The sequence below is a fragment of the Trachinotus anak genome, unplaced genomic scaffold, assembly GCF_046630095.1.
Source record: "Trachinotus anak isolate AG129_WGS33_773 ecotype Australia unplaced genomic scaffold, CSIRO_AGI_Tana_v1 ptg000003l, whole genome shotgun sequence".
NCBI lineage: Eukaryota > Metazoa > Chordata > Actinopteri > Carangiformes > Carangidae > Trachinotus > Trachinotus anak.
In genome coordinates, this window is record NW_027273854.1 from 6,576,904 (window position 1) to 6,600,019 (window position 23,116).

General features: G+C 39.5%; 3 protein-coding genes across 5 annotated transcripts; 1 reads left to right on the forward strand and 2 right to left on the reverse strand.

Annotated features, from left to right (window-relative positions):
- Positions 1-160: 160 nt before the first annotated feature.
- On the reverse strand, positions 161-1,872 carry aanat2 (arylalkylamine N-acetyltransferase 2). The gene is made up of 3 exons (XM_071470220.1): positions 1,418-1,872; positions 1,046-1,200; positions 161-907 (listed from the first exon to the last, which is right to left on the reverse strand). Exons 1-3 carry the CDS (start codon positions 1,581-1,583, stop codon positions 602-604), a joined length of 627 nt encoding a protein of 208 aa, XP_071326321.1. The 5' UTR covers positions 1,584-1,872; the 3' UTR covers positions 161-601.
- Positions 1,873-5,056: 3,184 nt separating this feature from the next.
- On the reverse strand, positions 5,057-14,354 carry mgrn1b (mahogunin, ring finger 1b). 2 transcript variants are annotated; one of them, XM_071470244.1, is made up of 17 exons: positions 14,012-14,354; positions 12,575-12,693; positions 12,326-12,414; positions 12,063-12,209; positions 11,276-11,393; positions 10,961-11,027; positions 10,720-10,763; positions 10,563-10,610; positions 9,850-9,918; positions 9,590-9,749; positions 9,341-9,450; positions 8,449-8,663; positions 7,977-8,088; positions 7,820-7,865; positions 7,615-7,719; positions 7,152-7,197; positions 6,552-6,892 (listed from the first exon to the last, which is right to left on the reverse strand). In XM_071470244.1, the coding sequence occupies exons 1-16, from the start codon at positions 14,097-14,099 to the stop codon at positions 7,157-7,159; spliced, it is 1,578 nt and encodes a 525-aa protein (XP_071326345.1). In that variant the 5' UTR covers positions 14,100-14,354; the 3' UTR covers positions 6,552-6,892; positions 7,152-7,156. The 2 variants fall into 2 exon arrangements, with proteins under 2 accessions (XP_071326335.1, XP_071326345.1); XM_071470234.1 differs by lacking the exon at positions 7,152-7,197 and having other exon boundaries at positions 5,057-6,892.
- Positions 14,355-16,059: 1,705 nt separating this feature from the next.
- Positions 16,060-22,970, forward strand: cdip1 (cell death-inducing p53 target 1). Of its 2 annotated transcripts, none has more exons than XM_071470438.1 (5): positions 16,060-16,215; positions 18,174-18,323; positions 19,122-19,280; positions 19,877-20,153; positions 21,076-22,970. In XM_071470438.1, the coding sequence occupies exons 2-5, from the start codon at positions 18,248-18,250 to the stop codon at positions 21,185-21,187; spliced, it is 624 nt and encodes a 207-aa protein (XP_071326539.1). In that variant the 5' UTR covers positions 16,060-16,215; positions 18,174-18,247; the 3' UTR covers positions 21,188-22,970. The 2 variants fall into 2 exon arrangements, with proteins under 2 accessions (XP_071326539.1, XP_071326548.1); XM_071470447.1 differs by lacking the exon at positions 16,060-16,215 and adding an exon at positions 16,333-16,901.
- The last annotated feature ends 146 nt before the right edge of the window (positions 22,971-23,116 follow it).

Sequence of the window (23,116 nt, forward strand, 5' to 3'; positions counted from 1 at the left end):
CCGCTTTTTTTTTTTTTTTCTCGACTGACAGTCTGAGCATTATTAATGTCTGCATGATCAGTGTGTAGGTCCTCAAATGACTCTCTCTTACAGCACTGATGCTGAATTCATCAACTGTAGATTTATATGGTTTACAAAAATAGAACAGTACTCAAGGTCACAACCCAAGATTTAATGCATTTATACGATATTTTCTATTAATTGCCTTGATTATGTTACAAACCATGAAATGTGAACGATTTGACAGATAATAAATAAATGGAAAAACAGTGTTAAGCCTACAAAGGCGATATGCTACTGGCAACAAAAGGATTATAATTTGATGTCTGATAAGCCCGATTATCATAACTGGTTCATTTCTTTGCATGAAGAAGTGAATTCCACTCTCGGTTCCCCTCTGGCCTCACACAGTCCTCACTCCTTGTGCAGTGGGTCAAGGGACACTGTGAGCTGCTGACAGTAGGATGCTGAACCCAGTCCACTGGTTTATGCTGGCCCTGTGCTTCTATCTGTCCAGCTGTGTTTTATTTAATATCTTTTCTGCCCTGAGTCCATTTTAGTGGTGGGTAAGTGGAATAAGGGTGGGGTAGGGATTGCGGGACTAGCAGCCACTGTTCCGCCTTGCGTACGCCTGCCCTCCGAGCGTGTACTCCATCTCGTGGAAGTGCATGTTGGACACAGAGATGGCCGACGGCCCTTTCTCTTTGAAGCCGGCCTTGAGGTAGAAAGGCACCAGGAAGTCCTCACAGATCAGCAGAGCTCGGCGGAGGCCCGGCATGCAGCGCAGGTACTGCAAGTAGCGCCACAAGAGGATGGAGCCCTTGCCTTGCTGGCGGCAGTGACGGTGCACTGACAGCACATGGATGTGCACAGTAGGGGTATCTGGGACGTGCTGAGTCATGGCCTCCTGGAGGAGGGAGGGTAAAGAGAAGAATAAACGATGTCAAAACACAATGAGCAAAACGGAAATAAAACAATTAAAATCACTAATTTGCACGGAATACCAAGGTTTATCATAACACAGATTGTCTGTACAACTGCATACTTGCGAAAGCCTCTCCTTGTCCCAGCCAGAGCCGATGATGAAAGCTACCAGCTGTCCCTCCTCAAACCAACCCAGCGAAAGCTCAGGGCACTGACTCAGGAAGTTAAGCACCTCATCCAGGGTAAGTGGACACTCTCCAGACACAGAGACAAATGCTGGGGGGGGGGGGTGAAAAGCAGCAGATCATACAGTGAGTTACAGTAAAGTCCTGGGACGAATGATGGTGAAAGAAACATGCTTTCCTTCAGTATATTTTCTTTATAATATACATGTGGAAGGTCAATCAAGTTCTCACCTCATGAGACATGCAGTTAAAACACCTCTCAGGTTAGTTGTATATTGTGTGTAATGTTTAGGAAACACTGGACTTACCTTCTCTCTCAATCTCAAACACACTGATGGCGTCCTGTGGCGTGAGGTTCCTGAACTCGCTGGCGGGGAGCGTGTGTCGTCTCTGTCGCAGAGGGCTGACCACTCTGACAGGCGTCTTCAGAAAGAAGGGCTTGAGGAACGGTGAGCCGCTGACCTGCTGTGTCATGGTGCCTCAGTGCTACGAGATACGAGGTGGTGATCACTTCTCAGAGATTGTCTTGTTTATCTGTCTTCTTCTTTTCCAGCCTTTTTAAAAAATTTTTTTAAATATAATTTTACGCTGGTGATTTCAGTGATGCAGTTGAACTAAGTCAAAGCCTGGTAAGAAAACTCCCCCTGGTCTCCGTTAGTCTCACAGCTCTGACTGCACTGTAACTGACTTCAGCAGGCAAGATGCTGACCTTTGTGTCCCTCCTGCTGACTCGTCCTCCTCCTCTTCTGTCTCCCTGCGGAGTGGTCCTCTCAAAGTAGGATAGCTGTCTGTGCACGTGTTTTCAAAGTCTCTAAATCCCCTGCTCTCAAATGACAGACATTGTTTCGGGGGGTATTTCCTGTGTGAATTACATTTGAAGAATACAGTGTTTTAAAAGGACTGTAGTTGTGCATATTTTAATCAGGCACTCACTTTGAATATCCTCGTATTAGGGTAGTTACAGCGATTATTTGTTTAATATAACCCACACTGTCACTAAGAAAATGAATAAGAGTGATTCAGGGAGACTAATCACAACTTACTGTACAATACTGGTCAACAGAGAAAAGATGTGCAGATGTGATGATGGGTAAGAATGAATATTTATCTAGTGAATGTATGTTGACACATTTAGGTTTTTCAGGGTGGGTGTGAGGCGAGACATGTGGCGTGATGTGATACCCATGCTTTTGGAGATCAAGGGCGTGTGGGCTAATTTAACCGTAGCGAGTGAGGTGGGGGGGGGGGATTTGTGTGGATTGCTGTTGGGATGATTTCATGCCTCAAAGAGGTTTAGCACAGACTAATTAAATGAGAGAGCACTTGCTTTGACTGACCTAGGGTAAACCTATTTACACAGACTGTCAACACAATATAGCAGAATTTCAAGGGGGTCATTTGAGTTCATTCTAAATAAAATGTGTTTTTACAGAGACATATTCTCACTACTCCATATCATTAAGTCTGTCTTTTATTTAAAGTTCATTATGTTTGCAAGGTTGTAAAAGTTTGGAAAATCCTGGTTTCCAAACATTTCATCATTAGTTCTAAGTGTAATTAACATTTCCAGCAGCTGTTCGTTGTCATTTATTTGCAGATAATGAAAGGAAGCTAATAGAGGATGCGTATCTGACCTGTTTTCAACTGGTCGTAGCTCATTTATTTCTCTACAGGCTTCACACCACAATCTCCTGGCCTGAGGCTTAGCCCTAATATTGTTTACTGTAGCTTCAGGAGATCAAACCAAAATAGAATTGTTTGAAGGATTATTGTTTCGTCCCACTGCTTTCTTTTGGCCTCTCCCACAGTAATGAATGGGGAAATCTCCTTTATTTCAAGCTACCTACTACGTCATCTGGACAGCTGGCCAATGGCAAACATGAGAATATCTCTGTCGCTGAGGTCATCAGATGTTAGAGGCGAGCACTGTTCACAGATGAAATGACCTTTTGTGACCTGCAACTTTGTCAATCTGTGCGGCCTGAGAGGGGAGGGGCGGCCTTCGAAATAATTCCTCATGGCCTCTTAAAACAGCCCGATGGAGCCGACCAAATGACAAGGTCGAGCTTTGAGAGTTACAGAGACATGTTTCAGCTTTTTGTATTTAGGAACGGAGACTGTAAATGCAACATATGAGAGCTGAAAGAAGATTAAACTCGAACTTCATATTTACATAGATACACAATACAACCTCACTGACCTTCTCTAGCTGAAAGCGCCATAGACCCTAATCTCATTTACAGCGTGTGTGTGTGTGTGTGTGTGTATACACATACACTTCCACCCACATTTTCTCAGTGTATTATGTTTTTATAGGCAAGCTTGAGGCCACAGTGTAACTGAATCCTCATTAAACTGTAGTGTACACCTGCTGGTCCAGCTGAGCAGAGAGCAGCAGTTAACCATTACTGCAGAGGAATGTCATTATGTTGGAAATATGAAACACCCACCACACACAGGTTTAAAGTGCTCGGTAGCTGGAAAATTCAACCAAATGTGAACTGTCACTCATCAGCCGGCTGCTGCACTGAAGTGCGCTTCACCTGCAATAAACTATGACATACTTGTTCCAAATGAGACCATGCTGTATACTGTAGATCACACATAAAAATATAAATATTTGAATCTATAAATAACAACTATTTATTGAAATTAAGTGAAAAATATCAATAAATGAATAAATATCCACAGAATAAATTACATATAAATCTTTGTTTTATCAATCAAAAGTCGAATTTTATGTTTCTGGGTTGATTATAAATGTATATAAAGTATGAAGCAATTTTCTATAGTGTTTAAAAGCATTTCTGGTAAAAACCCACAAAAAAACAGCATCAGTAAAACAAAAGTAAAATCTATAATTTTATCATCTAGAATTAGTTGCAGCAGACTAAACCTGATTAGTGCTTTTTAAACTAAACTGATCCAATTTAACTGTTGTTAAAAGTGCATTTGCATGCATGTGTGCATCCATGTGCCCTTGTGCACGTTTGTGTGTGTGTGCTTGTTGGTATTCATCCACTTGGCTCTGAGTCAGCTCTAGTTAATTTGTTGACAGTGCAGGTTGTTCCGTGTTATCCTCCAACCTCCTGCTACCAGATGCAGTTTATTCACCAGCAGGAAATGAACCAACTCAAACTCTCACAAATGTTCCTTTAAACACTGAGGGACATTAATTTATCAACAGCGTAAAGCTGTAGTTTAACATAAGGCATGTTTACAGGACAAACAGGAATGTGAAGTCACAGGTTCACACACAAGCCTTCAGGTAGAAGATTAACTGAGAGCCTGTCTTTGTGGTTTTACAGCAGGCCATGGTCCATGTGTTACAGGCAAATACAAAGACAGTTTAACCAAATTTCACACGACAGTTTTGTTGTCTGCTTGTCCAGCAGAGGGCAGTGTTTACCCTGATGGAGGACTCACCATGATCAGGTTCATTCAAAGTAAAAGACTCTTCAAAATACCCGTCTGAGCCTTTGATAGTTTTGGATTTTGCTGTAGTTCACTGTTTGAAATAATTCAGTTCTGTAGTTGTAGTTCTGCAAGGTAGAGGGGGAAAAGTGTATTGTCACAGAACCTTTTCAGGATACACACAAATATTTCAGTGCAAGCAGATTTCATTCATAAACTGATCACAAACATTTTTGCATGGCCACAAATGTACTGGGGCATCTTTTAGGTTTAATTTTGCATTTTCTTAGCATTGCTTATGCACTGATGGAATTACTTAAAGCATGCTTCTTCATTACATTTTACATTACTTTTCTCCCTTTAAGTCACAGGCCATTCTTTCAACATTAACCACGTTACACCATCCTCTACCCACGAATAGTATAACTGACTTGTTATGGTTAAAGTGAATCATTATCTAGAGCAATGTCCTTCTGTTAGTATTCTTAATTTGCAGTGAACTGAAGTATGATGGGTCAGAAAACAGGCGGTAGTTGAAGTACTGAGTCTTTGTTGTTTATTGTTATACACATGCTGCTATACACACGAGGAGAGACAGGTATTGATTTTACAGAGAGCCACAAACCACCTACTGTGGAGTTATCCTGGATACCAGGTCAATAGTGGTCAGAACAAGAACAGGAAGGCACAGTGTCAAGTTGAAATGGCACAGAAGAAGAGGGGGAAAGACAAAATAACCACAATACTCAAAAGCCATGAGAGGTTTAAGCGTCTACAAATTCACATGCAAATGCTAGCCCAATTATTAAAATGCAACGTTCGCACCTATTGCATTGGATGTTTTCCTTCTAGTCAAACATACATTAAGAGAATCCACTTGAACCTAAATGCTAAGATTAAATGCATAATTGATAAATGGTCATAACATAGTAAATGAACAGCTCAATTTAATATTGCTCGATAACAAGATACATTTGTCCAGTGGTATGAAGTTTGCGATAGAAAAAAAAAAAGGCTCTGTACATCAGCATCAAAAATCCTGTCTGTGGGCTCAAAACTGTTGTGTGTTGTAGCATTTCGAAGAACACTAATGTCCAATGCAACAAGCAGGCAGCCATATCAATTCAAGGCACATAGATCTATATGCATGGCGCTACACATACAGGACCAAGGTACGTGAAAGGTGTTGCAGCCACACAAACACCCGACCCCCTTTTTTTGCAGCTACATCACATAAGCAGACACTGGCCACACACACACAAAAAAAATTAGACTGTACAGAGATCAGCCACAACTACAACAAGCACACTTACTGCGCCATACTGAGTCAGTCAGCATACATGTAGCTGGAGCATCTATGCTTGTTGCAGGCTTTGACTGTCTTTGAGTTCAGCTGTTAGGGTGTGAATCTGTAGCTCTTATTGATTATCAAAGTTTTAAATATGTGCATGTTAACTGAATCTAGTCCCATTACCTCAATATCAGGATTTTTTCTATATAATATGCAAGTATACAATTTTGAAAGTAACTACACAGGATTCTAGTACAGTTATAATACAGAGATATCACATCTTTTGAAATAATAAAAAAAAACAAACATGTAGATGTTTAAGACTGAGGACAGCTTAAACTCATGTCGTCATAAACTCTTGTTATAAGGAATGGATTATAAACCAGTGCAAAATCACTTCAAATGGACACACAAATACATAAGTAATAAGCTTTCAAATTTCTGCTCATGACTGAAAATGCTCGACCTGACTGGAAAAACAAGTTGTCATGTCATTAATGTATTTCACTGATGAACACAATATCTAAACACAAACTGTATTTATATTTTCTTCTGAATTTAGCGTCAAGAAATCGATCCAGAGCTAATTTAAAGTAAGTGTGCTTAGAAGCACCACCATGACAGGTAGTGAAATATCTCTGGAGTCCACATAACTAGTCCACAACTTTGGCCAAGACACACAAGTGAACACCATCTGACAGTTAATGAAATGTTTTCAAAGCTGGGGAAACAATATCTTTTTTTTTTTTAAACATCAGTCATAGAGTACCAAGGTACCAAGAGCATGGATCAAATTTCTTTTCTAATGTCAGACATTAATGGGATAAACAGTCCTCCCTTGTCCTGGTGAACTTCCTGTCAGGGCCTTTGTCGACTTTTGGGTGAAAAGGAACAGAGGGACTTTGATGATCTTTGTAAAGCATAAATCTGTTGTGATGGATGGGAGGGAAAAGGCTGGATCAGAGTCAGGGGTTGAGATGCTCGTCCTCCATGTGAAGGCTGCTCGTGGGACACAGGAGAGGCTGGCTGGAGCAGTTTGTGCTCTGACTTTTCAGGCTTTCTGTGGACTCAGATGAACCTGGAGAGCAAGAGGCAACAGGTAAGCAACACGACCCAAAGTGTGACTTTCACTAAGAACAGAAACACATGAGAAACAGTTCTTATTCTTCATATGATAAGTCTTCATTAAGAACTGGCATATCACAGCAAATTCACAGAGTAATACCTGCTGGATCTTTTTTTCTTTTCTAGCTGCGACTGACAACAGGGATAATGATGGAGAACAGGTAGTAGAGCTCATACACAGAGAAGCAGAGCAGACAGGAAAGCCTACATACCACAGTTATTCCTCCATACCAATAGAGCAGGAATCGGGACCTAGAGCTGCCCAGAGTGAGGCAGTGCGAAGGGATAAGATGACATGGAACAGGAGAGGAGTGTTAGGAAACAGAAAGAAGCACAAGAGCACTCAGGTTAGATGCAAAGCACAGGGAATCACAGCCTTAAAGTCTTGGACTTAAGAAGAGAGACATTGGGCTAGAGTGCCAGAACAGAGATTTATCAATTGGAAAAGAGTAAAATAACCAAGAACCAGATGATTTTAGGAGCTGCAGTCAGTGCTCGACCTGATTTACAGATTTGCTCTAAGATGTCACTGTAAATGGATTAATACATAAAGATATTACACACACAATTCCCAGTTCTTCCCTTATCTTTTATTTCGTTCCTGCTTGCAGGGGATTTAGGATTTTCCTTTACAGTCTAATATTTCTTTTTTGGTCCTGACAGAGGGTTTCTCACCCGGCAGAGACAGGTCGCCTGGCGGGTCGCTCTCTGTTTTGGTCAAGCTGCTGTGTTCGCTGCTGCAGTCCTGCAGGATGTCTCCTCCAGAATGCATCCTGTCCTCTGGATCACCCAGGAGAGTGAGAAGAGCATCAGCATCAACAGTGTCACTCCCACACTTTACTGACTGTTTGTTTACCGAGTGCCAAATGAGAAAACTCACCATCATCTGGAGACAGGGAATCTGCCACATCCTCGGTTGCTGTGGCCTGGAAGAAGATGGAGAAAGGTCTTAAAGTTTTAAATAGTTTTTCTTTTTTTTTTTTTTGGTCTGCAGCAAAATCAAAGTCTAAATATCAGGAAGTGAAGTGGCGGCTTACGTCTGTGGGGGCGGGGCTGCTGGACAACAGCGTGTGTGGCTGAGCATCAGACATCTCGGACAGCTTCTCCTCATCCTCCTCCTGGATGGGAGAGGATGGAGACCTGAGGGTGCTGGGATTGGGAGACAAGGCGAAACATTAATGAAAATATGAAGATACAACTAAAACAAGTAACTCAACCAATCAGTTACCTACGTGGGCAGATCTTCACTTTATATCACTACATTTAAAATAAATGATAAGGACCTCCAGATGTTGCAGCCTTTAGAGTAAATAAAAATAATAATAAAAAAAAGAAAACAAATGGCTTTAGACCTGTAGTATGCAGAGACCACATTCTAAACTAAAACAGGCATAGCAATTCACTAATGAGGAAAAATAACTCAATACCACATCCTTGTTTGAAGGGGTTTGGGTGATTACTAACAGTCACGTGTTTGTGTAAATGTAAACACCCTCAGTGTGAGGTTACCTGTCAGGTGACTTGCTGACTTTGCTTTTCTGCAGACTCCCATCACTTAAATGCTCCGGGGAGCTCAGTTGTCTGCCGTCACCACCCAGACCCCCTGAGAAGTTGATTTCATCGTACAGGGGTGCAGATGGGATGGCAGGAGAAACTGACCGCAGACCATTCAGAGCCTCTAACAGTGAGATGGGCTCAAAGCCGGGAGGAACCGAGTCTGTGCTCTGCAAAAAGACGTACACAGGGATTGATGGTGACAATGCACACTGAATGTAAAAAAAAAATAAATAAAAATTAAATCATATAATTCATAGACAGGCTATTAGCAGTTCAAGTGTCAGATCTCCAACTCTTAGTCTGTTCTGATATATAGTATACATTTACCTAAATAACACAAGGGCTACATAACATGGAGAAAATATCTGATATATGACAAACTGATGCAATGCAGCAATGACTATGAAGATGCAAAAACATACAAATCTAGGTTTTCATCTTTCTGTGGAACAAGATGTCAGCTTTTAGCAACTGATGCAACATTTCTCGCATATCACTCATTAGCAGCTGCTTCACAGAGCCTCTCATCATGATCATAGGGGCTACAAGGCTCTAAGGCTGCTGCCGTCAGATAATTACATGAAGAAATATAGAGCAACTTGCTGCCCAATAAAAGCTGGTATAAATCTAGATCAACTTCTTCCTTTTTGACTTTTTTTCATTGAGTTAACACATGTTAAGGTAGGGATGGACTTAATTTAACATGAGTCATACTCAGCAATGCTTTTATTGCAGAACGTCTCATTCTGAAGAGATGAAAATATGTCATGCAGTCCTGATGTTGCTGTTGCTGCACTTCATAGCCAGGTTTAGCTGATAATACACAGATGTGCATGAGACTTACTGAGTGCTCGTCATGGTCCATAGTCTGAGCCAGAACAGGGCTGAAGGACACAGGAGAAAGAGCTCCAGGCTTTTTCCTCACAGCTCTGATCTGCAGCAGGGCTCTAAATGCTGGGTAGAAGAACACCAGGTCAAATTAAGCACAATAATAATGCTGTTTTGTACTGTTACACTTTGACGTTCCTTTTTTAAATAGCATGCCTAATGCACCTTAAAGAGCAGAACTTTATTAAAATAATTTAACACTTACGCAGCCTGCAGATTGGACAGTTGTTGGCCTGGTAACGAAGAGTGTCTGCACAGGAGTTGCAGAGACACAGATGTCTGCAGGGCAGGATGAGCGTGTCTCGCAGGTCTGACAGACAGACAACGCATTCGTTGCTGTTGTCACTGTTCTCATCATCGGAGGGCTAGAAAAAGAAAAATTTAAATTGGAAGCCGTATAAATAAAACATGGCTGAACGTTTACAGCATTGTGATTGAGGTATAAGGTAACACGACCACTCAAACCTTGGTTTCTTGGTTGTTTTTGTTCTCAATCCCGTAGATCTCCTGTAAGAGGTAGCTCACACGGTCCACCTGAAAAGATATAGAAACAGAACTTTCCAAAGGGCTTGGCAAACTAAATGTATAAAATATTATCTCCAATGTCTTGTTTTCTTTTTTTTCTTTTATTGTGGAAAGGGATGAAAGCAGTGATACACAAAAAGTGCTACATATATTTCACTGCTGAATGTTATTTACAGTCTTAAAATTAAAACAGTCACGTAGAGACTGTAAAATGACCTTAAACCCCTTGTAATCTAAGTTTATATTCAACGTCTACTTAAGACATCACTGCCAGACTCCCAGGGGTCTCGGCGCAGATTTTTGCAGCGTGTAGGTCTTTCAAAAGCTGCAGATGGTATGAGGATCAAAACAGAATGCAGCTGCAATACTAAAAATAGTTAATATTTCATTTAGTGCGATTTGCATGAGCCGTTTCTAGAATGTTGACCCTGTGTCCTTAAAGATCCATCTTTCACTTCACCTGCACTGCGTTAACAACATGCTGTGCTTCATAAATTACTGACTGTACTGCCATGTGATTTAAATTATCTAAAGCAGAATATTTATGACAAATGAAATGAACAGATCATCATAAAATACATCCCCCTTCTAACTTCAATGAAATGCTTAATACTAATAATGTCAACATTATAAACAAACATTTATAAACTTACAATTTGTTTCTGCTTCAGAGGTTTGACAGAGAAACTGCCATCAACGTGCTGGAGGTAAAAAAAAAAAAAAAAAAAAAAACCAAACATGTTTAAACTCATGTAAAAATTTGTTTTATACAGATTAAAATGACTCACTTTTATATGGATGCGTACTTACTCTTTCAAATGCTGCCAAAAGTACATGAGCATGTCCAAGGCAATCTTGAAAAAAGAAAAGGAAAACAGTGTCCTTGTTAATACAAATGTTGACCCAATGATTATTTTAGTTTGTAATTCATCTATTAACTTTGGCATGACCAATAAATTGCCTAATAACTTCTGAGCTGCTATCTTATGTAACATTTGTCTGCCAGTCTCAGTAGAAAAGATAGTAAAGTATTGTAGCCCCAGTAACCTACCGTCTCCTTCATCAACCACAGCCTGGATAACCATGGGAAACACTCCTCGATCAAGGTCAAAGTTCAGCTTTAAGGGAAAAGATACATTTCAGTGAAGTGCAGTTGTGAGTACAGGATAAGTAGGTGCCTTCAGAGTATCTGTGTGTAATAATTCAAATGTTGTGCTGATACAATGATGTTACCCTCTGGTAAAAAAGTGTGCTATTTAAATGTATGTGGAAGTTATTTACCGACATAAACCAAAACCAAAAAGACAATTTATTTTTGTGATGTGTGCTCCAGTAATAAACTCCACTAATTGCTGCAGAGACTTACATCTTCCTCTTTCCACTCGCTGAAATCTATCTTGAAAGATGGCATGGAGAACTGCTGGCTGACCCCTCGCTTGTAATGCACAGTTTCAGAGACCATTGATGAATCCTTTGGGCTGTACCTAAACACAGTACGATAAACAGAAAAATGGTCAGTGTGCAGGAAGATGAACGAATCATTCTAATGCACTCGTTTTTCCTGAGAGACATGCAGACATCTATCAGTGTGGGTGGTCTAATGGGAGCTGTCACATTTTAAGTCATCAAGAAAATTCATTAGTGTCTCTAGACAAAATGAAAACAAAGACATCTAAAAGGCGCAGGGCAACAGTGGCAATATCTGATCTTTTTGATCCCAGAAAAATGAAGCCTCACTCAGTCTCATCATAAAACAATAACTTCAGCATGAAGTCTTACTTTCATCTTCTTCTGAGTCTTATCTGCAGTATCCATGGTGACTGCTGGTTGCTAAGGACCCACCGTATCTATTCTAGTCTTTGTGCTCTAAGGCTTGAATCTCACTCCCCATAAAACAGAGTTTAAATGTTTTTACAAACGAAAAATGAAGCTGCAGTGTCAATTCAATTGATCTGATGAAAATTTGAACAGTTAATCATCTCATAGACAGATACCAAGTGCCCTATGTTTGTTTTAACTCAGAAAGTGATGTTTAGATTTAATGAATAGAAAACCAGATAAGTTAATTTTTTAGTAGCTGTTTATCATTTGTGTTACAAATATCTGAAGCTTCATCAGATTTAGTCCCATAATAAAAGGGATTAAATTCTTACACTGCCATCCCATTAGTGAACTCCTCAAACGCCTGGCAGTAGAGGGTGATGGCCACCCGAGCATCAGCATCAAAGGTGAACTCCACACCATACTGGACCTTTGGTTTTCCGCCGTCCTCCACCGATGTGTCAGAGTCATCTTTATATCTGGGATGAAGAGGTTTGACAAGCTTTAGTTCAGCACATTTGAAACTCTTTTCCTTGAAACAGTTCTTTGCTCTGACTGCGATTTGTATATCATAATAGTGCCTTGTGATCTTTACCTGACCAAACGCAAAGAGTCCTTTCTAATGTTGACCAGACTCCTCAGGGTTTTCACAGGCTCATGGGGTGCAGGCGTCACATATGGGAACTAGTGAAATAATGACAGCAATATGACTGATGATATGTGGTTTGAAATTGTCAATATTGTTTAATTAATCCTATTACTAACAATAAACATAGAACTACATCATCATCTCTGGAAAATATACAATACTGAACTTTCCGATCACTAAAACATCAGTTTTCACCTGCACTGGCCTATTTCCAAGGAAATTCAGGTCCATGTTTTCTCCAAAAAGGTATCCCTCTGGATGTGGTGTGTCAAATTTCTCTCCTCCCATGAAGAAGTGGCTTGCAAAATAATTCCCTGAGGACAACCAAGAAAAAAGATGAATAAAGGCAGTGTGAGAAAGGCATGGGTAATTTTCCTTGCTATTTTTGGTACATTGCTTTTTAACTTTTAATGTTTATATGCAGTTACTCCAACTGATCTGTAAAACAAAACAAAAAAATGGTTTAGCTTTACAATGTAAAGTGAAGTATAATATGACTCTTTTAAATACCAGTTTATATCAGCTGAGAAAAAAAGTTCATGAGAGATGCTAGGTTGACTAAATGGGGTCAGTACATAAAACTTGAGTTACACATTAGGCAGTCACACAACCCTATGCTACTGTTTTACATCACCCAACATGCAAACAACACCACTACCCTGAAAAAAAAAAACTTCTTCCTATAGCATTCACATCAGTTGTAGCATGAACATGATTATTAATATTTATATATCTAAACAAGATTTTTAAATGTAGTAATTTTAACTATCCATAAACAATAATACAGGATTTCCAGTAACTTTACTGTCACCATATCAGTCCTCATGGGTGTATACTGACAGGATTATATGACTAGCTGAAAGGCCAGCCCACAATAAAATGTCTGATTGTTTTTTATAGGGTTTAAAATCAGCCAGACTTCTTGGGCTCAATTTGACACACCTGCCCTCACACTGTGTTAACACTGTCTGAGGTTTTCTCAAAAAGGAGGTGAAAGTGTCTTTAAAAGTTAAGGCTATAACATTATTTCTGAAAATATCTTTGACATTGCATAACTACCTAAACAACTTTAGTTACCTATTTAGAATTTCCCCAGAAAGTTAATAATGTATGTATCTATCTAATCTAACAGGAAAACGAGCTTTAAAAATGTTTGTTTAGAAAGCTGAAAAACATTTGTGTGTCATGTCTCTCACAGTCTGAATCTTTTGTGTCACCATCAATTTACAGTGGTTTTAAAAAAAAAAAAAAAAAAAACTTAATCGAAGTCTGAACATTGAATTTTGATGTTAATGCTTGGTGTATTGTGATTACGATGCTGTAAAAACTCAATAATAAACAAACCTGCTTTAATCCAGTACAGTGTCTGATATATTATAAGACTACTGTAAACATCACCAGATTGTCTGAGTAACGAGTGACCTCTCTGCAGAAAAACACTCAAATGTATATGGGTTCACACGCAGTCATTATCTACCTATACAGCTTACGATAATCAAACATTTAAGATAAACCGATTAATACCTGACAAGGTAGGAAGTGCTATGTGTCTCAATATGTGGTCGTGCTTTTCGGAAGACCAATGGTTATGTGGAATTTGAATTCAGACAAGAGACATGGCCGATCACTCACCAGATTTGGGTGGAAATCGATAGGCCGAGTTGGCCTGAATGTCGATATCCTCAACACCAGCGATTCTGCGGCTCAGGATGGACCCCATCTTTCCCTGCTGGATCGCCGAGGTTAGCTACGGTTAGCTAGCAGCTTGGCAGCTAACGGCGCGACAGCAGCTCCGATTAGCCTTGCCTTCAGGGCACACTAACGCCGAAACAGAGATGACATCAACGAAAAACAAACGCCTTCGTCAGTTTAACATGTTTCAAGTTTAGTTAGTCGGTTGCTACGCTGTGAATGCTAACAGGAAACAGGCAGCGACGGGCGAAGGGCTGTTGTTTTGGCCGAGCTCTGCTAACGTAGCAGGGAGTCAACCTGATTGGCTGTATCCAGGCGTCCTCAGAAAGTCAGGGGCGCTCGCCTTGTGTCAGGGGACCGCCCGGCGGAGAGGTCAGGGAGGGGAGGAGGAGAGCTGTTAAACCCTCCTGTTATGTTCAGCAATGGTGTTCCCGGGTCAATTTCACCCAGTGCATGTTTAATTATCCAAAAGATGTCCGAAACCAGAAGAATCCTAACAAGCACTGTGAATATTTCATTACTAACTCCATTACTAACTATTCTATCAATATTTAGTGCAATGGTGTTCCTTACCTCTAACAGGTAATGGTTCAATTAGGATAATTCACTCATTTTTCATTAAAAAAAAAAATTTAAAAAAAATGCATGTTTAAACTTTTTAATGTTTCACCACTTTATTGCTTTTGAAAGACCAACATATGAAACACAATAGTTTTACATAACATTGAAACATAACATTTAAATTTTGATTTAAATTACACTGATTACACTGATTACACTAATTAAAGCAAGCAGAAGAAGTTTCATACTGAAAAAATACTTTTAACTATTTTTCCTAGATCTTCAAACTTTAAAACGGGTTAATTTGACCAGGAACATAACAGGAGGGTTAATGAAGTTTGAGGGACAAAGTAGATGGGGTCTGCGATACCTCCCCATCAAGAGGAAACCAAGAGTAAAATCTTATCAAAACAGAATAAGAGAATTGAAAGAAAAGAGGTATCAATAGCTTTTATAAAATATATCAATAATCGTATAATCATGTTAGTTCCACTATAATTATTGTCTGTATATCATGTCCCAGTTGTGTCACAGCTAAAGGCTTCATTAGGTGTAATTAATGGATTCATTGATTGTTAATGAATGGTTTTCTAATCCTCCAGCATGACAATTTGCAAACACATAACTTCATCATTCATCTCTCCAAGCCATTCAGTATGCAGCTATAAATATTAGTAAGTAAGTAATTAACAAAGGGCGATGAGCTAATGTTGGAGAAGAATTTTCCAGAACAGAACAGAAAACGCCAAAGAATTTCTTTGTTAAGGGGCCAAGTCTTTTTCCAAAAATATGTGCGAGTGTTTGCTGTCATCTGGTGGTCAATTCAGTCTCCTCCATCATGGGTGTTTCCAACTAGACCAGTCAATTAATGCAAAATTACCAACACTGATGCTGTTGTTTTTATTCAGTGTAATTTAATGATCACACTCATAATGATTTTTTATGATTTTATATGCATGACACTGTGTGTTAGCTATTGATTAAGTGATTAAGTGTAAATACTCTCAGATTAACCACTGCCCCCTGTTTTACAAAAGGACAGACTGGTCACCACATCAAACTATGGTTAAAAACTTATATTGTCAATGTTAAAGTAATCACTGATAATAAGACGTTAATACTGATATTAACAGCAGTTTTATTATTAACACTATCTTTTACTATTAATTGTATTGTTGCATTTCCTCACTGTGACTACTGGGGGGCAACTCATGATTTTAAATACCCCCCAAATCAACTGAGACAACTTAAAGCAGTAAATTCCAATAATATGTTCAGATGAATAAATAAATATTAAAATTGATATGTAGACGAGGATAGACAAAGTTATCTCTAAAACTGTATTTAATTTATTATTATTTCAACGGAAGCCCCTTACAGCCCCTTTTCTGTCGTGTATATTCAATCTTCGTGTTTATTTTTAGGAGTATGCGACAATGGACTGGAGTAATTTTTTCGCGTCTATGTGTGTAAACGATAATTACTGACGTGAGGAGTTAATCCGCCTCAACGGATGTCGGAGCTGCTAACGTCAAACAAACTTCAGCTACACCGCGGGCGAGCTGCGGTTTCCCCACAACCAGGTAATGTGGCTTTTTGGTACACCGACAGCTGAATAATTACAGCCGTGAGCAGAAACAGTGTTTCGCGATGTACCAGACATCCAGTTTGTTGATGTGTAAATTTCTGGCTTTATCTTTTAGTCCGTGCTTTCTGTGCCTAAATTGGCGACGCTAGCTCGCTAGCTAGCTAACGACTATTAGCAAACATGCTTTGCTCTGCTTTGCTTTAGCTGAACAAACCCATCCCTGTCTTTTAAGTTACCCAACCAGCTAAGTACAAATAAACACTCGCTATCACTCGCTCCTTAACCAATTATAGAAGCTAGGTGAAAGAAATTATCGTCCACCTGTCAGTTAACCAACCCTGGTAATGTTAACATCACTGTGTTATATCCGCTAGCAACCGTGTCAGTTAATGTCAATAATAATAATAATAATGTTACATGCTTGTACTAGATACGAGACCCGGTTTAAATTAGCATAAAGCCTGGCTTCCACTAGCCCCCATTACGCAACTAAGTTGTTCATGGTCAGTTGTGCAAGTAGTTTTGAACTGGATTATCTGGGGAAGGATTAAAAAACAAACATCAGCTAGCGTTAGCGAGGTAGTTGCTTAGCTGAGAAGCGTTAGCATTAATTCAGGAGCAATGCCTCACAGCAAACTTTGATTGTTTTTTTTTTTTTGTTTTTTTTTCCAAACGGGCACAGTAAGTCGTCTTTTTGTGATTAAATGTCACTGCTGATTTTGAGTCAGTCAGCTGGGTTTTGTTAACCCGATTTCGGGAGTAGTAGGGAGTTCTGCTGAGTGGTAAATGACGGTGTTTGAGTTTTGATTTTGAGCTGCATGTTAGCCACTAAAGTAACACCATTATTCTTTATAGGAGTATTCAACATCACAGAATGACATCCATCCGATTGTTTGAAACTAACACTATCCATTGTTATTACCTCTGCCAAGCAAATTTTGTTTGCGCAGTGTCTGTTGGTTCATTTGTCTGTCAGCAGGATTTCAAAAAAGTACTGAACCGATGTGCACCTTAGGTGGAGGGACGGGGCATGAGTCAGGGGAAGAAACCAATACATTTTGGGGCAGATCTGGATTATTTACTATGAATTTGAATTTTTTGATCTTAAGGTTTATGTAGTGCTGGTCTTGAAGAGGTCTGCGCCCTTCTAGTTTTTATATTACAGGTTGCCAGATTCCTCAGGTGGAATCTTTTTTGTTAGTTGTTTTTTGTTAGTTGAACATATTATATATTATGTTGAGTGTGTGGACAGTAATCCCATACTAAACATAGCCTCAAAATAACCCAAGAAAAACAACAACAACAACATGTCTGTGACGCAATGAATGACTCACCTGACCCAAACCTGAGAAGCCTCAGTTTGTTTCCGGTAAAGTAACATTTTTTTGAGCCCCAGCCCAAACAGTTGCACAGTGCTCTTAGCTGTGTTCAGATTTACCTGCAGGTCTCTACGGTCATGTCATTATAGCAAAATGACAGTACAGATGTGTGTACAGATTTTTTTTTGTTAATACCCTCTTAACTGTGCTGATGATTACCAGGGTACGCTTCCATTACTCTGGAGTGTCATCTTTGTCAATTGATTGTACTTGCAACATCCTATATCCTCATGATCTGGTGTTAGAAAATTAGTAGTTTCCACACAGATATAAAAGTACCATTGTTTTTATGATTAGTAATAACAGACTGTAAGCTTCAATAAACCAGGGCAATAAAAGAACATTAACATCATCATTCAGTGTTTTAATCACACAACTGCTGAAAACTCCTCCACATTATGCTTGTTCTAAAACTTGGCACATGTGTAAACTGACATCAGCAGTTAAACCATGTACCTCATTAGCCTTTTTGACTGTTGTTGGAACAGTTTATGACTTGGGAGAAGCTTGTGTCAGAGAGTAATGAGGTATGGGACTTTAACCGTGCATGTTTTGTTTTTTTTAATTCTCACAGAGTGAAAGTCCACAGGAGGGTTGTGAGAGGAGCTCTGTGTCCATCCCCTCTCCCTGTCCAGACACCCGGCCAGTATGTCCAGTGATCCTCCTCCTCCGTACCCCGGAGGTCCTAGTGCCCCGCTAATTGAGGAGAAGAATGGACAACCTGGTAATAAAACAAAATGTGCAGAATTTTGATGAATGTGAAAAAGCACTTAGAGATACAGTCTTTGTGTTGACTGAAGTCCTTCCTTTAATGTGAGACACGGCAGTTAAGACTGTTTTCTTTGTTTAGTTTAAAAGAAATATGGTTTGCTATGTTATGATTTTGAGACATCCAGTGTTGCAAGTTAAGTTTGTCTTCGGATTCAATTTTCATTTCCTTAACTCCAAGTCACGTTTCAAATCACAGTTCTAATAACAAACCCTTTTGTAATTTGTAAGTTTTGCTTCATCAAATCAAAAATTGATGATCAACTCCAGAATATACCTCCAAACACAGGAGGTGTTTACTGATGACAGTAAATGGTCACTATCGAGACTTAAAGATAGTCCCAGAATGCACTTAACTAATCACAAAACTGTCACAAAGAAGAAAAGTGTCTCGAACACATTGCTCACACTGTGCCAGTGCAAACTGACTTGGAAGTTTGAGTTTGGTTTCATGTTAATTTGAGACTGAAATCTGAACCTAAGTTTCAGTGATCTTTGTGAATAGCTCTGATGACATTAATGTAACTTTTTCAGGTATGAAAGCAGGTTGAATGGATCTAAACCACAATATCAAGAATACAAATAACTTTCCAGGCATATATAGATGGGGGCCCTTACATTTCATTGATAATAGGTGAATTGTACGTTATTTACTTAGATGTAAGATAGAATATTGTGGTGTGAATTCTTTCCTTTGGTTGACTCTACCTTCAATTCCGTTTGTGTGTGTGTTTGTGTGTGTGTTATCTTGCAGAAACAGTTCCTGTAAGAACTGCTCCTCCACAGGGACAGCCCTTGCCTCCAGACTACGGTCCTCCACCCTACGAGGCCACACAGCCAGGCTTCCTTCCCCCACATGTCCCTGGAGAAGGGCCCATGCCGATGCCGATGCCGATGCCAATGCCACCTCAAGGTGCTGCAGACAGATACCATATATAAAATAAAAAATAAAGCATCAAAACATGCTGACAGAAACTCTGCCACATGTAAAGTTGTCAGGGCTATTGTGTTAAGCAAATGTGTTAGCTAATGTCTGGCCTTTTGATGAATGTAAATTCAATGTTTACTCACCTTTGTACATGGGCTTAGTCTAAAAAGTCCCCAGTAAAATATCTGGAACTTAAGCTTTCTTCACCAGTCACTGATTTACTTTGGCTCAGCTTCAGTTTCAGTTGGTGGGAGCCAGAAAATCAAAACAAAGAGTATACATTTGCTAAAAGCTGCATAAAGCTGCCATTTTTGGTGTTAATTCTCAGTGGGTTTGGTAGTACTAGTGACTCTATCACAATAGTTATTGGATTCAGTTTTCATTGTTAGTATCACTTGTTGGAGCTTAAAGATTATTCAAGAAAGAAATTCCAGCAAGAAACTTAGGTGACTTTATTGTTAGTCCTGTCAGTATCTACATTGAATGTACATAGAGTATATTCTTCAGTTCATATAAATACACAGGACGTTTAAGTTTTTAATTTTTTATAATTTCTCTAATTTATTCTATTTTTTATTCAGGTGGCCCCTACCCACCGCCCCCAGGTCACTTTCCTCATCCGATGCCAGGACAGATGGGCCCTGGTCCCAGTCACTTTGTCCACATGGGAGGACACACAGCGACCGTCCTGGCTCCTCCAGGGGCAGCCACCACTGTGACTGTACTGCAGGGGGAAATGTTCCAGACATCACCAGTGCAGACTGTGTGTCCACACTGTCAGCAGGCAATCATCACCCGCATCTCCCACGATGTTGGGCTCATGAACACACTCTTCTGCCTCTTCTGCTTCTTTGTAGGGTAAGTAGATCACATTTCACAACACAAGCAGAAAAGATGTTTGATAGCAGACTGATTAAGGTAATCTAAACATGTTTGTGGCGAGTTTTGTAGCATTGTGAAAGATTATTGTTGGCCTCAAACTGCCTGCTTTATGAATATATGTTACGCACATAAGACTAAAGGGTGGCTAAGGCTAAAAGTGAAGCAGCTCTTAGTAACACAGGGCTCCTTCAACTGGATACAAGAATTGAGGTTTTCCAAGCTGGGCTATTGAATGTACAAAAAATTTACTGAAATATCTAACAAAGCTATAATCATGTCTTTTATGTCTTTTATTGTCTTGTTTGTCCATTGCCTGGATCATGACCTCTTGGTACAATCTATGATTGTCTTTTAATATTTAAATCTAAAGTAGATAGTGGTGCAAACTCATGATCATGCTCTTTTACTTTCTGTTAGTTCAGCCTGTGCTCAGCAACCCGCTTAAATGCAAAGCAAGGGCAGCTGCTTACACACATGCCGACACATGCAAATTTAAAGGGACTGACATGCAAATTAAAGGGGCGAGACATATGCAAATTCAAAGACAAAATATGCTCTGAATATGCAGACATTTGGAGTTACAAGAGTGCCACCAACACATTGACAAATCTGTCAACTTGCTTGTCTGTTTTGTATTATGCACTGGCATATCTTGCATAAAGAGCTGTCTGTGGCCTCTATTCCACTAGGACACACAGGGAATACAATCATTATAACAATGTCACTTAGAGTTATACTGACAATGTTCTTGACTCCAGAGGTTGTCATGTTCAAACAAATTCACGTGTTCTTCCACCACAACACTTTCTGGGTGCTGAATGTATAAAACCATGTGCAGATGTTTCAATTTATAATAATATAAAATATGATATTTTGACTGTCTGTTCCTCATTTTCAGGTGTGATTTAGGCTGCTGCTTGATTCCCTGCCTGATTGATGACCTCAAGGATGTGACACACACCTGCCCCTACTGTAAGGGCTACATTTACACATACAAGCGTATATGCTAACCACCGACAGCTGTATGCTACAGAGACATGTACATGCGCCACACATAAACTCACAGCTCCTCCTGCTGGTAGTGTCAGGCTCCCCCCCCCCCCATTTTTGCAAAGTGTTGTGTAGCCCTCTTAAATTGTAAGTGCAGTTTTCTCATGACTTCACAGAATATTTACTGTATATATCAGCATAGCTATTTCATGTATAAACATGCATTTAAAATGTACAAATCTCTCACTGAACTACAGAGGATGTCAGGCACTAAAATATTCAGAGGTTGATGAGTAGCAGGCACATGGGTGCATCTGATTCTGTATGGAAAAAGGCTTGTGATGTTATGCATGTAAATGAGGGAAACATATGGAAAGACAACCTCAGTTAGAGAAAACTGTGAAAAAGGTCACTTTATTTATTAGAAATCATCTGTGAAGCTTGCTCAGAAGCAAGAAGCGTTTTGAAGTCAAACATGCTGAGTTACCATTGTTGTTTTTTTTTCTCCCTTATTTATTTGAAGTATTTTATCCACTATTTTAACAACTGTCTAATCTTAGGAACTGTGAACATTTTTGTCCATGTCTGATAATTTTGTTCTAACAGGCTTACTTTTTCTTGTTATCATGATCCCTTTTTGAATGTGAGCAAATTAACCAGATTGCCCAAGATTGATGTTACTTGCTATATTTATTAGTCTTTGGGGATTCAGTGAGCAGTAACAAAATGTTTAGAGATTTATAGTTGAGCGATTAGACATCGACGCCCTCTGTCCATGCTGTACTTAATTTTGAGAATAAAGCTAACATTTGCACTTTTAATTTAAAATTAATGTCCCTGCCCGCCTGCCCCTCTGACAGATTCATAGAAACTATCATCCTCAGAGAATTGTTTGTTTTAGGGGAAAAGATGCAATTTACAATTCATCAAATGAGCCGTGTATAATTCTGGCTTTCACTGGGTTAGCTGTTAGCTCACCCCACCCCACCATACCAGCACTTATTCAGACTGTAGCAGAATTGAAGTAGAGTTGGCAGATGGAGGGTTTTACTGTTACTGATGAAGATGCAATGCATGACATCCTGGTAACCCTGTGTCCCCTCCCTGCCCATATCTCTCTATATTCTCATCGATGCTGCTGGCTGATTTTTGCTGCCACAGTAAACAGGTAGCTAGTTTTAAGTAGAGATGTTGGTTGACAAACAAAAGTGATGGCACCATCATCACATAACACTGTTTAGGCTGTTACCCTCTCAATATGGCACCAGCCCTTTAAGATTACCTGCATTGCTCAGATGCATGTTAGATAACTACAGATGTCTTAGGGCTAATACTGTAATTACAAAAAAGTAATCTCTCTGCTAGGAATAAGCTTCAAATAAATGATTGTATCAGTCATCTTGCAAAATGACATTGTGATTCCATTGAGATAAATACTAACAACAAAAGGACCATTGTAATACCACAGCATGCCTGATCTGCCATTCACCTTTGCTCGCCAAGTGCAGCGTTTGTCTGCATGAGCGACACATCGAAATGAATAATTCTCACTGGTTAGTTCCTTGACTATGTGCATTTGATTTTTTTTTTTTCTCTTGAAGCTAGCTAAGCTGTGCAAGAGTGTCCATTTTGAGTTGAAGGATTGCTTTGAACTTTTAATACAAAGTACAGTATGCCATTGTTGTGGATAATGCTGATCTGCATTGCTGTCTAAATGTCTGTGATATGTATAACTATGTAAGTCAAAAATTTGTTTGACTGTTGTATACAGGTACTATTTTATCAATAAAAATCAGAACATGATTTTTCATTGAAACTCATTTTAATGTTATCTGGAAACTTCATTATGCCTGGAAAGTGAACGTGACCACTGCATGTAACCATGATCTGCAAAGACAAAAAGTGTTTGTTTGTCCAGCTGTGCCCACACAATGGGAACTGCACAAACC

Bases quoted from the DNA above. Each gene is read 5' to 3' on its own strand.
- aanat2 (XM_071470220.1), bottom strand. From the start codon at position 1,583: ATGACACAGCAGGTCAGCGGCTCACCGTTCCTCAAGCCCTTCTTTCTG. The intron at 1,201-1,417 runs GTAAGTCCAGTG...CCCCCCCCCCAG, and splicing joins GTTTGAGATTGAGAGAGAAG to CATTTGTCTCTGTGTCTGGA. The intron at 908-1,045 runs GTATGCAGTTGT...TCCCTCCTCCAG, and splicing joins ACAAGGAGAGGCTTTCGCAA to GAGGCCATGACTCAGCACGT.
- mgrn1b (XM_071470234.1), bottom strand. From the start codon at position 14,099: ATGGGGTCCATCCTGAGCCGCAGAATCGCTGGTGTTGAGGATATCGAC. The intron at 12,415-12,574 runs GTGAAAACTGAT...TTATTTCACTAG, and splicing joins TTGGAAATAGGCCAGTGCAG to TTCCCATATGTGACGCCTGC. The intron at 7,866-7,976 runs GTAAGCCGCCAC...ATCTTCTTCCAG, and splicing joins GCAGCCCCGCCCCCACAGAC to GCCACAGCAACCGAGGATGT.
- cdip1 (XM_071470438.1), top strand. From the start codon at position 18,248: ATGTCCAGTGATCCTCCTCCTCCGTACCCCGGAGGTCCTAGTGCCCCG. The intron at 18,324-19,121 runs GTAATAAAACAA...GTTATCTTGCAG, and splicing joins GGAGAAGAATGGACAACCTG to AAACAGTTCCTGTAAGAACT. The intron at 19,281-19,876 runs GTGCTGCAGACA...TTTTTTATTCAG, and splicing joins GATGCCAATGCCACCTCAAG to GTGGCCCCTACCCACCGCCC.